General features: G+C 42.4%; 1 protein-coding gene and 1 long non-coding RNA gene across 12 annotated transcripts in view; one reads left to right on the forward strand and one right to left on the reverse strand.

Annotated features, from left to right (window-relative positions):
* LOC101676863 (LIM domain containing preferred translocation partner in lipoma) overlaps window positions 1-13668 on the forward strand; it is a 655863-nt gene that overhangs the window by 301494 nt on the left and 340701 nt on the right. For 9 of the 10 annotated variants that reach the window (XM_045088088.1, XM_045088086.1, XM_004745237.3 and 6 more), the window contains one exon: window positions 12187-12312. In XM_045088088.1, the coding sequence (XP_044944023.1) occupies window positions 12187-12312 (126 nt within the window). The remainder of the gene's footprint in view (window positions 1-12186; window positions 12313-13668) is intronic. The other variant, XM_045088092.1, reaches the window with a different exon arrangement.
* LOC106005098 overlaps window positions 5140-13668 on the reverse strand; it is a 34223-nt gene continuing 25694 nt past the window's right edge. The window contains exons 3-4 of one of the 2 annotated variants that reach the window (XR_006609018.1): window positions 10504-10600; window positions 5140-5340 (exon numbers count right to left, since the gene is read on the reverse strand). This is a non-coding gene — a long non-coding RNA (uncharacterized LOC106005098). Of the gene's footprint in view, window positions 5341-10211; window positions 10297-10503; window positions 10601-13668 lie in introns of those variants that run through there. The other variant, XR_001178261.2, reaches the window with a different exon arrangement.

Genomic DNA, 13668 nt, shown 5'->3' on the forward strand with positions numbered 1-13668 from the left:
AAGATCTAGCTCAGATAATTCATGAAGGTGGCCACACTTAACGATAGATTTCCAGTGTAGACAGAACAGCCATCTTCAGGGAGAGGATGCCTAGAGATGGCTAGAGAGCCATCAGTGCCTGGCTTCAGACCTTCAAAAGCCAACTCAACGTGTTAGGAGCTAATGCAGCTGGTGACTTTAAATTGAAGGCAATGCTAGCTTACCATTTTGGAAATGGTAGGGCCCTTAAGAATTATGTGAAATCGGGGCTCCTGGGTGGCTCAGTTGGTTAAGCAACTGCCTTCAGCTCAGGTCATGATCCTGGAGTCTCAGGATCAAGTCCTGCATTGGGCTCCCTGCTCCGCCAGGAGTCTGCTTCTCCCTCTGACCTCTCCCCTCTTAGGCTCTCTCTCCCTCATTCTTTCTCTCTCTCTCAAATAAATAAATAAAATCTTAAAAGAAAAGAATTATGCAAAATCTACTCTGCTTGTGCTCTATAAATGGAAGAACAAAGCCTAGATGACAGCACATCTGTTTACATTTTTTTTTTCTATGTTATATTAGTCACCATATAGTACAACATGGTTTACTGACTATTTTAAGTCCATGGTTGAGACCTACGTCCTGGAGGATGGGGAGGGGGAAGATTTTCTTCAAACTATGACTGCTCAGTGACAGCACCTCTGGTCACCCAAGAGTCTCTAATGGAGATGGACAGTGAGTTTAATCTTTTCATGCTTCAAGAACACATGTTCTTGGCCCATGGGTCAAGAGTGAGTTCAACTTTCCAGCCTTACTGGTTAAGAGAATGCATTTCCTGAAGCTATAGCTACCATAAGCAGTAATTCCTCTGGGCAGAGTTTGTCGAAAACCTAGAAAGGATTCACCATTCTAGATGCCTTTAAATACATTCATGATTCACAAGAAGAGCTGGAAATACCAAAATTAACAGGAATTTGGAAGAAGTTGATTCTGGCCCTCCTGGATGACATGGATGACATGGGGTTCAAGCTTTCACTGGAGAAACTGCGGGGGCGGGGAACAGCAGGAGAGCGAGTCTGACAAGTGGAGCCCGAGGATGGGACTGAATTGCTGCGATCTTAGGACAAACGTGAATGGACAAGGAGTTGCTTCTCATGGAGGAACGCGGAAAGTGGTTGCTTGAGATGGAATCCACTCCGGGTGAAGATGCTGTGAAGATTGTTGAAGTGACAACGAGGGACTTAGAATATCACATACACTTAGTTGATAAAGCAGCAGTGGGGTGTGAGAGGACTGACTCCCAATTCTGAAAGACGTTCTGTGGGTACAGTGCTATCAAACAGCATCACCTGCTACAGAGGAATTGTTCATGAAGAGAATATTCTATTAACACAGTCAACTCCATGGTTATCTGATTAGAAGACACAAATCACACCACAGAACCCCCTACCCCAAGCCCCTCAGCACACCACTGCCCCGCAGCATGGAGTGCAACCCTCCACCAGCAAAAAGAGACTGGCTTGCTGAAATCTCGGATGATGGTTAGCATTTTTTTGCAACAAATTATTTTTAAGTTAAGGTATATACATTATTTTCTTTAGAGGATGCTATTGTACACTTAATAGACTACAATATTGTGTAAACATAACTCTTTTTTTTTTTTAAAGATTTTATTTATTTATTTATTTGACAGAGAGAGATGACAAGCAGGCAGAGAGGCAGGCAGAGAGAGAGAAGGAAGCAGGCTCCCTGCTGAGCAGAGAGCCTGATTTGGGGCTCGATCCCAGGACCCTGGGATCATGACCTGAGCCGAAGACAGTGGCTTAACCCACTGAGCCACCCAGGCGTCCCAGACATAACTCTTGTATGCAGGGGGAAACCAGAAACTTCTTTTGACTTGCTTGACTGTGATGTTTGCTTTATCGGGGCAGTCTGGAACCAAACCCCCAGTATCCGAGGTATGCTTGTGCCTCCTTTTTACACACACACACATGCACAAACGCACACACAGTGCAGAAGAGGCAGCTTGGTATAGTGTTTGCTAAACTATGTATGTAGGCTGACTGGCAAGGTAGCTCTTAAGGATCGTGTTTCTCCATCTGTAGCTTGCCTACAAGATCTGCCGCAGTGATTTTTCGGGTATCTGTTGTAGCAGTGTTTCAGGGACATTACTGGAGGCAGTGGGGAGGCCCCCCACCCTCCAGGCAGAACCCCAGGTTTCCCCTGCCGTAGTTGTAGCCAGAGCTGCTCTGTTTTTATCTGTGTAAATCATGGGGTTCTGTGTGTAATTTCATTTTCAACAGAGGGTTCTTCTGATTTAAAAAGGGGTGGCACGTGTTTATTTTACTGTAGAATTACCTGCTTGTGGTTATTATGATTTGCATTTTATTGATTGATAGATAGCTAGCTAGATAGATAAATGTATTTTTCCATGTGATTATATAGGTATTCTCATGCAAATTGATCTTATTTTAATTGTAAGGAGCTACTTTAGGAGTAATTGTTTTAATTTTGTAAGAGTAGAATACAGTAGCAGTACTTCCAGAAGTGAATACACTGAAAAGTACATTTTGGGGGGTGGGTATTCTGTTGTTTTTGCTTTCTTCTCTGCATAGAGCTGGGAGAAGTGAGGCTGCTGGTGCGTACTGGGGCACAGACCACTTTACCGTGCCCCTGCTCTTATTTACAACTAAGTTAGCTTACACTCTGAATTGGCCCATCTCAGGTGGGTTTAGATCTGGTTGCAAGTGGGCAGTAATGATCAGGATGGGTGAGGTGTGAAATGTCAATATAGATCCAATGAGAGAACTGAAAAAAAATAAAAGAGGACCTAGAAGGCTCATTCCTCTCATTTTATAGAGGAAAAAGTTGAGTTTTAGGAAGCAAAAGTCTGTGCTTATGATTTCATAGGTAGACTTAGCTTCCCACTGTTGTCATTTGAGTAAGTGGGTCTTGTACTGGCTGGGGAACGGAGACCCCACAGAGTATCTCCATGTCAAGGAGTTTATCTCTAGAATCCATGTGGTGGGATCTGGCAGCAGAAGGTTCTGTGGTAGGGCCATCTCTCTTTGCTTTTCGTTCTTCTTCCCTCCCTTCCACTCCTCCCTCTTCCATCCTTGGCTTCTCCATTATTGGCATGTCTGTTACTCCCCACCTGCCCCCAGTAATTGGCTTCTTAACTTCTTGTGTGTTTTGACTATTAGTAATTAGCCACGATCATGATCTTCTTGGCTTACCATGACCACAGTTCATCCTCATGGTAGTTTTGTGACATGCGTCTTCATTCAAATTGATAAGGGAAGGAGTTTTATTAGCCCTTCTCATCTTTGTGTCATTGGCCCAAGGCTGGGTTCACCAGCCTGTTCATGGACCTTTGGCCAAGTGACCAGCCTTGTTTCTGTGGGTCACAGTGTTTTGAAGTGGAGTTACATGGTCCAGAATATGGATCTTTTGGCAAATAGCAATAGTGGTAGGACTGTTTCCTTTAAAGAATTGTGGGTTGGCCAAACATTTTCAACTTTGAGTGTGTTCATACTGAAAAATATGAGATGGTACGGAATGTGAAGGAAAAAAAAATTGAGGTATGAATCATGTCTAGTGTTTAAGTTTTACCTTGATGTTTTCCTTCAGCTATACGAGAACTATGGGAAACTCTCATTGTCTCCTATTGTTACCCTACTTTCGGTTTCTTCAGTGCTGTGTTCCCCGTTGCCAAGCTGTTACTCTTTTGAATCATAAAAATGTTGTCTCTATTTTGAACACAACAGAGTTTTCTCCAAAGATGGCTTTTTGTGGCACTTTTCACCACTGTCCTTATCCCGTGGGTAGATGAATCTTTTTAGATGCTAAAAAGACTGGCGTTTTAGCCCGATTTTGCCCATTAAGAAAGTGGAATAGTATTTTTGCCAGCCATTGGATAATAGGCTTCTTAGGGAAGGAGATCGCTTTTGTTTTTAAATCTCATCTTTTCCAAATGGTTTTACGAAGGGTCTCAAAGAACATAGTGTATTTGATACTACTAGGCAGATATGAAAGTAACATTATCCAGTAGACTGTAAACCCCTTGAGGTCAGCGATCAAGCCTGCATGCTTCTTAGCACAAACATTTCTTAGAGCAGCATGGGAGATATGTTCGTGCAAATCAGCAATGAGAGTTATACTATGACTATTGCTATCCCACGGAATTAGACAAAGAGCCAGTTATCAAGTCAGTAGGTTATCAGTAATATCTTCTTGGAGGAGAGTACATTTGATAAGGTGAGTGGATTTCAGAAAGGTATGCCGTTCAGCTAAATGAGTAGGAAAGAGTGTACACAGACATGAATTAAAGCACTTTTCCCCTCTCTTCCAGCATTTTGGGTCTCTTCAATAAAGTGACATTTCTCTTAGATAAAATAGGTCATATCTACTGTATGCTGCCTGTCGACTCAACATTATCAGATCAGTGTGATAAGGGGACTTGTATTATTATATAGCATGGGGGATAATGGTAAGAAGCGGTGTTACTGTTTTCACTTTATTTTTATCCAGATCTTTGTTATCCATTATCTGGTTTATCTCTTGGTATTTTCAAGGTGTTCGTTGTGTTAGGAATCTCCTCAGAGCAGTGGTTCTCAAAGTGTGATCCTCAGTCCCTTGAGAACTTGTTAGAAATGTAAATTCTTGGGCTTCAGGGGACATACAGGGAATCCAAAACCCTGGCAGATGGATCCAGGAATCTGTGTTTCAACAAGCTCTCCAGGTGGTTCTACAACAGATGACAGTTTGAGAGCCCATGCTCTAAACTTGGTTCTTCATGGTTCATTTCTAACACCATCCTGGGTTAAGAAGCACAGGAGCCTCATCTAACAGAAGCTTTAGTCTCTGAGTTTACTTTGAATCCAGATGCTTTTAAAACTTACATACTCACTGTGACTGTCTCAGCCAAAGCATTTATTTTGAAGCTGTGTTCAAGGTAATAGTTGAGTAGCTACTGTTTATTGAATACTTAAGATGTGAGCAGTACTTGGCACATATAAATTCATTTAATCCTTATAACAGCAGCATGCAGAACTGAGGCCCAGAGAGTTTAGGTAGACTGCTTAATGTCACCAAACTGACAGGTGGCAGCTGTAGGTGTCTAACCCTGCAAGGCTGACACCAGAGGCTTTGCCACTACTCTTTGTGTGGTAGGGGAATTTCATAAAAACGATCACAAAGAAATTCATTGATTATATTCTTAGATTCGTTAGAGAGAGAGAAAGAGATGATAAATGATAGATATGTAGTTTTGTTGTTTATAGACCGTACAGCTTTTTGGTATCCCTTTTGTTGTCACCGGCCATGTTCGTTTTTTTTTCATTAATGTTAGAAATAAGGGAGTAATGAACCTCACCGACCCTAAAAGAAAATAAAAATGAAGTGAAATTCAGGCTGTATTATTAATACTTAATTCCACTGAAAAGAAAATCAAAATTGTGTGTGAAGGACAATGTGGTTCATATACACTATGGAGTATTATGCCTCCATCAGAAAGGACGAATACCCAACTTTGTAGCAACATGGACGGGACTGGAAGAGATTATGCTGAGTGAAATAAGTCAAGCAGAGTGAGTCAATTATCATATGGTTTCACTTATTTGTGGAGCATATCAAAAAGCATGAGGACATGGGGAGTTAGAGAGAAGGGGGTTGGGGTAAATTGGAAGGGGAGGTGAATCACGAGAGACTATGGACTCTGAAAAACAATCTGAGGGGTTTGAAGTGGCGGAGGGGTGGGAGGTTGGGTTACCAGGTGATGGGTATTATAGAGGGCACGGATTGCATGGAGCACTGGGTGTGGTGAAAAAATAATGAATACTGTTATGCTGAAAATAAATAAATAAATTAATTAAAAAAAAAATGTACTGTTCTGTGTTCCTAGCCTTTTAGGGTTTCCTGAGATGAGATAGTTTTATATTTCTAAGTTACCTGGGTTTTTGTTTTTTTTTTTCCCCCTAATGAATCACAAAAGGAAGCCAAAGCTTGGGTCCTATTGGGATTCCCTTGGTGTTACACATGATCTGCTCAAGATCCCTGTGCGTTGGGAAGCATGGTTTTTAAATATCATCGATTTAGCACATTGAACATCCAAGTTTAATTCTCTGATGATTTGGTTTCTTTCACAGATGTGCTTTTGAGCGGTTACATAAAAGTCTTGGCCCTTTAGGTGTGTCATTATGATTGCTTGGCCACCTCAAAGATTCTGGGCATTGCTAAGGATGAGTGTGATACTGGGTATGGGCTGTAATTCTAGGAAGTAAACTTCCTAGGACAGACAATGGTTCTTAATTAGTTAGACCATTCCCCTGAATCCCTTGTTCCTCTTAACAGCCTGAATAGGAACTGTCTTTTTAACACTCTTGATTTGATCAGGTGGTTCCTGATGTTTTTTCATAGCAGAGGACTTCCTGGTTTGTCCTCCTACCCTACTTCAAAACGGAAATGAATACTTAACAAATGACTTGTTATTATGCTATGCAAAATGCACTGGTTTCCACTCATTAACAGTGAACACTGTCCCCATTTTGCACCCACTGATGCAGTAATCAGTCCAAGCAAGGACCATCTCTGGGTGCTAAAACCTTTGGGAGGAAGGTTCCTTTTTTTTCTTTTTAAAGCTTTTTTGTTTTGTTTTAAGATTTTATTTATTTATTTATTTATTTAGAGAGAATGAGCATGAGAGGGGAGAAGATCAGAGGGAGAAGCAGACTCTCTGCAGAGCTGGGAGCCCTATGTGGGACTCGATCCTGGGACTCTGGGACCATGACCTGAGCCAAAGGCAGTGGCTTAACTAACAGAGCCACCCAGGTACCCCAGGGGAAAGGTTCTTGATGAGCAGAATAATGGCAGGGTTTTAAAGTGTCACCTCACAGATAATTTATTGATTGAAAAGGGAAGAAAGCAACTTTTACAATGAAGAACTCTGGTAGACACCACCTTAATCAAGGCATCGAATTTGATATCACTAAACCAAGCCCAGCTGTCATCCTGAGCTTCCTATTGTGAGGTGGTGGGAAGGACCCAGCTTTGTGCACATAATATTCTTGTCCAACTTGTTTTAATCCACCTCTCATCATTAGACAAAGCAAGATTGTTGAACTTTTTATAAGACACCTGGCCTGAATTCTTAGTCAGTTTCATGAAAGATAAAAATAGGCTGGGAGGGAGGGCGGAGGGGAGAGTGTAGAACTGTCATCTCAGGGTGTGATCTTCGATTGGGTTCTGGATGGAAAGTAGTAACAATAAATAAGAGGGCATTACTGAGATTGCTGGTGAATGTGAGTATGTGGGCACATTGGAAAATTCTACACCCGGGGGTACTGGTGTGCCTCAGTCAGTTGAGCATCCACCTCTTGATCTCAGCTCAGGTTTTGATCTCAGGGGCGTGAGTTCAAGCCCCATGTTGGGCTCAGCATGGAGCCTACGTTAAAAAAAAAAAAAAAAAAATCCACACCTGTTACACTTCCCAGGCGTGATCATGGTACAAGGAGTTCCTAGGAGATGTAAGCCAAAGTATACGGGGGAGGGGCGGTTTGCCAACTTCTTTCAAGTGGTTTAGCTACAATAACAAATGGAACAAATAAATGTATTTGTTACGAGAGAGAGAGAAAGAGAGAGAGACAAAGAGAGAGAAAGAGAGAATGCAAGAGCAAATAAGTATGGCAAAGTGTTGGTTATTGATCATCTGTGGGAAAGGTATGCATGTGGGTGGAGTTCAACTTTCCTGTGAGGGTTTTTTTTTTTTTTTTTTTTTTTTTTTAAGTAAAGACCTTTGGATATAAAGAATGAGTAAATGCAAGTAAATACTCTTTCCTAATTCAATGCGGTCACTGCTTGTCTATCACCTGTAGTTCATGGATAAGCAGTGTGTGGGCAAAAATGTTACCCATTTCAAGTCGGACTCTTGGAAATAGGCTTCCATGCTATACACTTTGGTTCCTGGCTCTGCTTTCTAGTCTGTTCTTATGTGTTTGCACTGGGAAAGTCATCACCCTATAATTCTGCTCGTGGCATGATGAATTACGATTTTCCAGGTTATAATAAGCCCCAGTTGTGGTTTGGTGAGTTTTGTCGCAGAAATTTTTATTGAATGAATGAAAATAAATACCTTATAGAAAATAATATCCTATGGATGGCTAACTCATGTGGGTTTTAGAGCCATTAGCGAGTGAACAGAACAGGCACTGGACTCCATTGGGATCCAGCCTTGGGTCCTCGCCTCCCACCTGCACACCCCAGCTGCTGGCTGCTCCGGCGCCTGCCTCTGCGTGGGTATGACCTAGCAGCTCCCCCCGCAACTCTCAGTTTGTTTCGTGAGATTAGGAGCCTCTTATGGTTTGTCTCCCTCCTGATCCCATCTTGTTTCATATTTTTTTCCTTCTGCACCCCCAAGTCCCCCACTTTGCCTTTCAACTTCCTCATATCAGGGAGACGGTGTGATAATTGTCTTTCTCTGATTGACTTATTTCACTCAGCATAATACCCTCTAGTTCCATCCACGTTGTCGCAAATGGCAAGATTTCATTCCTTTTGGTGCCTGTATAGTATTCCATTGTATATATACACACACCACATCTTCTTTATCCATAGAAAAAGGGTTTTAAGCCAAGCACCAGGGGAATCTTCCTTAGTGTTACTGGGCCTTGAGCAGGTAATTGTAAGGCTGAAGTGATAGGAAGTTAGGAAGACATGTTGCTAAGCATGTACCATTCTGTGAGTTGGTCGTAAGACGATTGCCTCTGAGATGTAACATAGATTGTTGAGAGTAGAAGGACTGTTCCTGCCTCTACAGGTTTCGTAGAGGAGACAACCAAGAGGAACAGTGGTGGAGGAAATGGCAGTACTTCCATTATTTGAACTGAGGCATAAAACAGAGACACAGCTGTGAGAAAGAGACCTGTTCTAATCTATGATGGGGTTTGAAATGTGGCAGCAGAGCTCTTATCGGAAGGTCAGGCTGGGAAGCAAGGGGTTGGGGGTCATTGTGCACAATCACATAGCACTGGGCTGGGGTTTGTTCAATTATGTCAACCTTCTAGGAGGAACTAAAAATGGGGAGTAGTCCCAACATGGAGGGAAGAGAGGATAAGGAGGCTAGATACCAACTGAAGCCTTGCATGTACAGGCTCGCTAAGCACTGTAATTACTTGTTCCATTGTATAGTTCAGGCTGATTCTGCGACTTTTGAGTCTCTGTTGTTAGGTACCCCAGTACTTAAGAGCATGGGCAATTGATGTACTTTCTACTGCCGTTAAAGTACAGATGTTGAAGACCTGATTCTGTCTCTTCACTGATACCCCAAGGGGACACTTAATGAATGATGCTCCCTTTAAGAAGAATAATTAACAATAGCTATATTATTCATATTAATTTATAGTTACTGGTTACTATAATTAGTGCTATTTAAGAAAATGATCGTAATTATAGCACTTTACAATTTACAAAGTATTTTCCCATCCATTTTCTTATCAGAATCTTGTAACATCCCTCTGGCTTAGGTAGGGCAGGTGAGGGGGAGGAAACTATGGCCCAGAGAAGCATTTAATCAGTCTTCCACCCCTACCAATATATTATGCTGCCTGTGAAGCTATGGAAATACATAATAGGAGAATCAGATTCACGTAGTTCTCTGTCGCCTTCCCAAACGCTAATGTCCCATCTTTTCATGTTGTGCCAGGACCCATTCCCCAGGATGTTTACATGAATGTTAAATTTTAAAGGGGCTTTATGCCTTATGATAGTGCCATATTTCATAGTTATTACTGCTCAGTGGGATAAGTGAGATCACCTCTGATTGAGGGACTAACACTCTGAAAAATTATCTTCCTAGGATAGAGACCCATGGGCCTTGTAGGGCTTGGTCAAACTGGAAATTCAGACCTTGAGAAAACATAGCCCACCTGCTATTATTACTGTTTTCCATTTTTGGCTATGGCAAGCGAGCAGAGGAAAATCCATTTTCTCAAGGGTGACCTACAAATCTGGGCCATACAGCAGTGATATAAAGACACACACAGAGGTGCACACACATGTATTCTGGGATTTTGATTCGCTTTCTAGAACATATTGTATATTCCATATACAAGAGTAGCCCCTCCCCAGTCGTGCCTCTAGCCGTGTTCACCCAAAAGATGGTGGATATGAGAAAGTTTACTGATGACTTGTGACAGAGTCTCTCACTACCCATTCATTTATTTACTCAAAGAATTTATTGAACACTTCCATGATTAGGACCCGAGCAAGATTCTGGGGAAACAGCGAGGAGCAAAATGGACAGAATCCTATCTTCATGAAGTGTGTGTTCTCTTCAGCAGACTGACAATAGACAGCCAAATACATATAAAAGATACTGTTAGATGATAGATATTATAATAGATAGATATTATGAGAAAAATACACAAGTCGGGGTGAGGGGTCAGAGTGCTGTACTAGGGTCATAGAAATACACTCAGAACCAGAAAATGATGAGGACACTATGTTAGATAATGGGATAAATGTTACCCCTATTTATCGAGAGCTCACCAGTAAGGATGCCACTGCCTCTGGGACCGTCAACAGTCTGCTTTTGGCTCCATGGGGCTGGGCCATGACTTCATAGATGTTGATGTTATCAGTATGCCTGGAACAGATCAGGTCCAGAGGGATGAACTCACGTAAGCTAAATTCACAAGAGACTGACAGACACACCAGATCCTATTATATCTCTTTTCTGCAGAGACTTAAAGTTAAGTTCCAGGAGTCAGGAAAGGTGGGTTGGTGAGCAAGCTACTAGAGGAAAAAGAGTGAGTGATATTAATAAGCAATACTGTTACGCTGTTGTTACTCAAGGCAGTGTACTCACTAACATTTACTTAGAGGATTATAATATTTAATGTTAGCTTGTCAGGGTACCCTATTTTTTGTTGTTGCTGGGGATATTCTGGTTTCTTGGTCAATGCTTTTTCTAAATCTGGTTTCTTGGTCAATGCTTTTTCTAAACTCTTTCACACCCTATCCTGATATTTAATGGCCTTAGATAGTTCAACAAAGTTGATTAGATTATAGCAATTTCCCATCATTTCATTTTGATTGGGTCTTGCTATAGATACACTTTGGTTTCTTTCTTTCTTTCTTTCTTTCTTTTTTTTTATATATAGATTTTATTTTATTTGTCAGAGAGAGGGAGAGAGAGAGAGTGAGCACGTGCCCAAGCAGGGGGAATGGCAGGCAGACTGAGAAGCAAGCTCTCTGCTGAGCAAGGAGGAGCCTGATCTGGGACTCGATCCCAGGACCCTGCGATCATGACCTGAGCTGAAGGCAGACGTTTAACCAACTGAGCCTCCCAGGCACCCAGCACTTTGGTTTTTTCATGGAGTCCTAAGAGACACTCTCAATACAGTCCACAATCAGTATGCTTTGTCACCTTAAAATATTATTTTAACTCACCCCGCTTCCAAATCTAAGGACCGTCTCAGTTTTTGTTTCCTTGCCTTAACCTCTAGGCAGACTGTTGGCTTGTTTTCCCCAAGCCTGTCCAGGATTCCTGGGAATGCCCTTGTGACTGCGTCTTGCCCTCCACTCACCTCCTGTGCTTCTAAGTGTAGGTGGAGACTGGTACTTGTGATAACACGGGGTATTGATGGGTGAGGTTCATAGATCTCCAGCTGTATCATCCGTGACCACTGCCACGTGCTTCATCTGCAGTCCCTTGGCCAGAAATCTGAGCAGACCCTTTCTAGGGCCCTTTGAAAGTGCATTGCTTAGAATGCACTGTGTCTCTCTCACAGACACATCTAATATCCACACTTAGCTGATTCCTCTTCCTAGACCTTCAGTCTCCCGCCTGTGCCCTGTCCTGCTCCAACTCAAATGCTGTCATTCTGTGTGATGGTTTCTGAATACAAAGAACTTGTAATATCCCCCCCAGTTGAATCTGCTCATTCAGCATGGGGGTAGAGATGTTTATTTCCTTTTACTTGTAAATAACAAAAAACATACAAATAAAGCCTCTAATGGGTATGATTTTAGGCAAATCACTTCATATCTTCCAGTTTTCTTATTTGTCAAAATAGGATAATTCTACTTCACATTTTGTAAAAGCTAAAATAAACGAAGTGCAAAAAAGCTTGGACAAAACCACACTGTAATTCAAGAGATTTGCACGCAGACTGATATCCCTAGATGCTGGAGATGTTTTTTTGGGTAACGTGTCTCTGTTTCTTCTAGCAGGGAAATCCTGGAGGCAAGACCCTTGAGGAGAGGCGTTCGAGCCTGGATGCTGAGATAGACTCGCTGACTAGCATCTTGGCTGACCTTGAGTGCAGCTCCCCCTACAAACCTAGGCCCCCACAGGTAAGAGCCTTCTGTAAATGAGTCCGCACTGCAGGCCACCCAGAGTCCACAATGATGTGAGAGAACAGGTTGCATCTTGTTGCCCTTCCATTCCTGTGTGATCTTCTCAGAATTATTGTTCTACCTTGTCTTTTTTTTTTTTTTTAAAGTATCAAGGTATGTTTGTTGACAGAAACTTCTTCAATTGAATTTACAAGGTTTTTTTTTTTTTAAGGAACGCAAGAACATTACACAAAAATGCCGTGAAAATTACACCCTCTCTTATTTTATTGCTCTGCCCTCTTTCTGGTTTTCCCTAGGAGGGGTATTTTGTAATATGTTGGTATAGTATTCACAGATACAGTTTAGCATGGCTAGGTTCAAGTTACGGTGAGGGCTCTGTCTTCCATAAAGAAATCCTTTATGTTGGGTTTTGAGGTGGTGTCTGTACTGAGGGGGTTCTTGTACGTAATGCTCTGAGGGACATATTCATGTCCATTTTCTCTGGAGTTCTTTCCCTGTCTCAGACTCCTCAGGGTGGATTTCTACAATGAGGAGCATGACCACTTACTTTTCTTTCCAAAGGTTGTAAATGGCTTCTATGGGCATCAACACTTTGGAAATACATATTTCTCCTCCATCTCACCAGAATTAGCCATAGCAATTAGAATCTGTATTTTCAGTGCAAACGGAGCCTTGTCATTAGCTCTTCTGTGCATTTCTTTGCTCCCTTTGGGGCTCGGCTCTTTCTCGGCTCTTCAATTTGCTACCTACATCACAGAATTTGATCTTCCATTGTTGTGGATCATCGTGTCTCTCTCAGGTCTCAAGGGAGCCATGGTAGATCTCTTCAAGGGCTTCTGAGTCCTCAGAAGACAGCAGGCAGAGCTCTAGGTGCAAACATGGGACTGGCACTGCTGTCACTGTTGACTCGTGTAATGTTTGCTTGGTACGTGACAGTGCGTATGGCACTCTGAAGCTTGCTTGATACATGACAGTGTGTGTGGCACTCTGAAGCTCGCTCTGGTTCTTGGGCAACAGCTCCTGCATTCACAGGGATTCTTTCACAAGCTAAAGGCCGATCTGGCCTCTCCTCCGTCAGTCATTTCCACACAGAAGATGCCAGTCCTTTCCTCATTAGACATATTCCCATTACCTTTTCTAGACACATCATGGGGCTGTCCGCCCTGCGGGGCACAAGGCAAAATACCGGAGCCTAGTGGTTCCTCAGCTGTCTTGGCTCTATCAGGTCTGTCAGTGGTGGAAGAGCATTTCATTTCTGTTAACATGCCCTGAGCAGCCAGTGTGGAGCAGGCACTCTGGTCTTTGGGGGGAACTGTTGGGAGAAGGAAAGTGAATCAGCGAAAGGGAGGAGAA

Source organism: Mustela putorius, unplaced genomic scaffold, assembly GCF_011764305.1.
Source record: "Mustela putorius furo isolate JIRA1106 unplaced genomic scaffold, ASM1176430v1.1 tig00003834_pilon_pilon_pilon, whole genome shotgun sequence".
Taxonomy (NCBI): domain Eukaryota; kingdom Metazoa; phylum Chordata; class Mammalia; order Carnivora; family Mustelidae; genus Mustela; species Mustela putorius.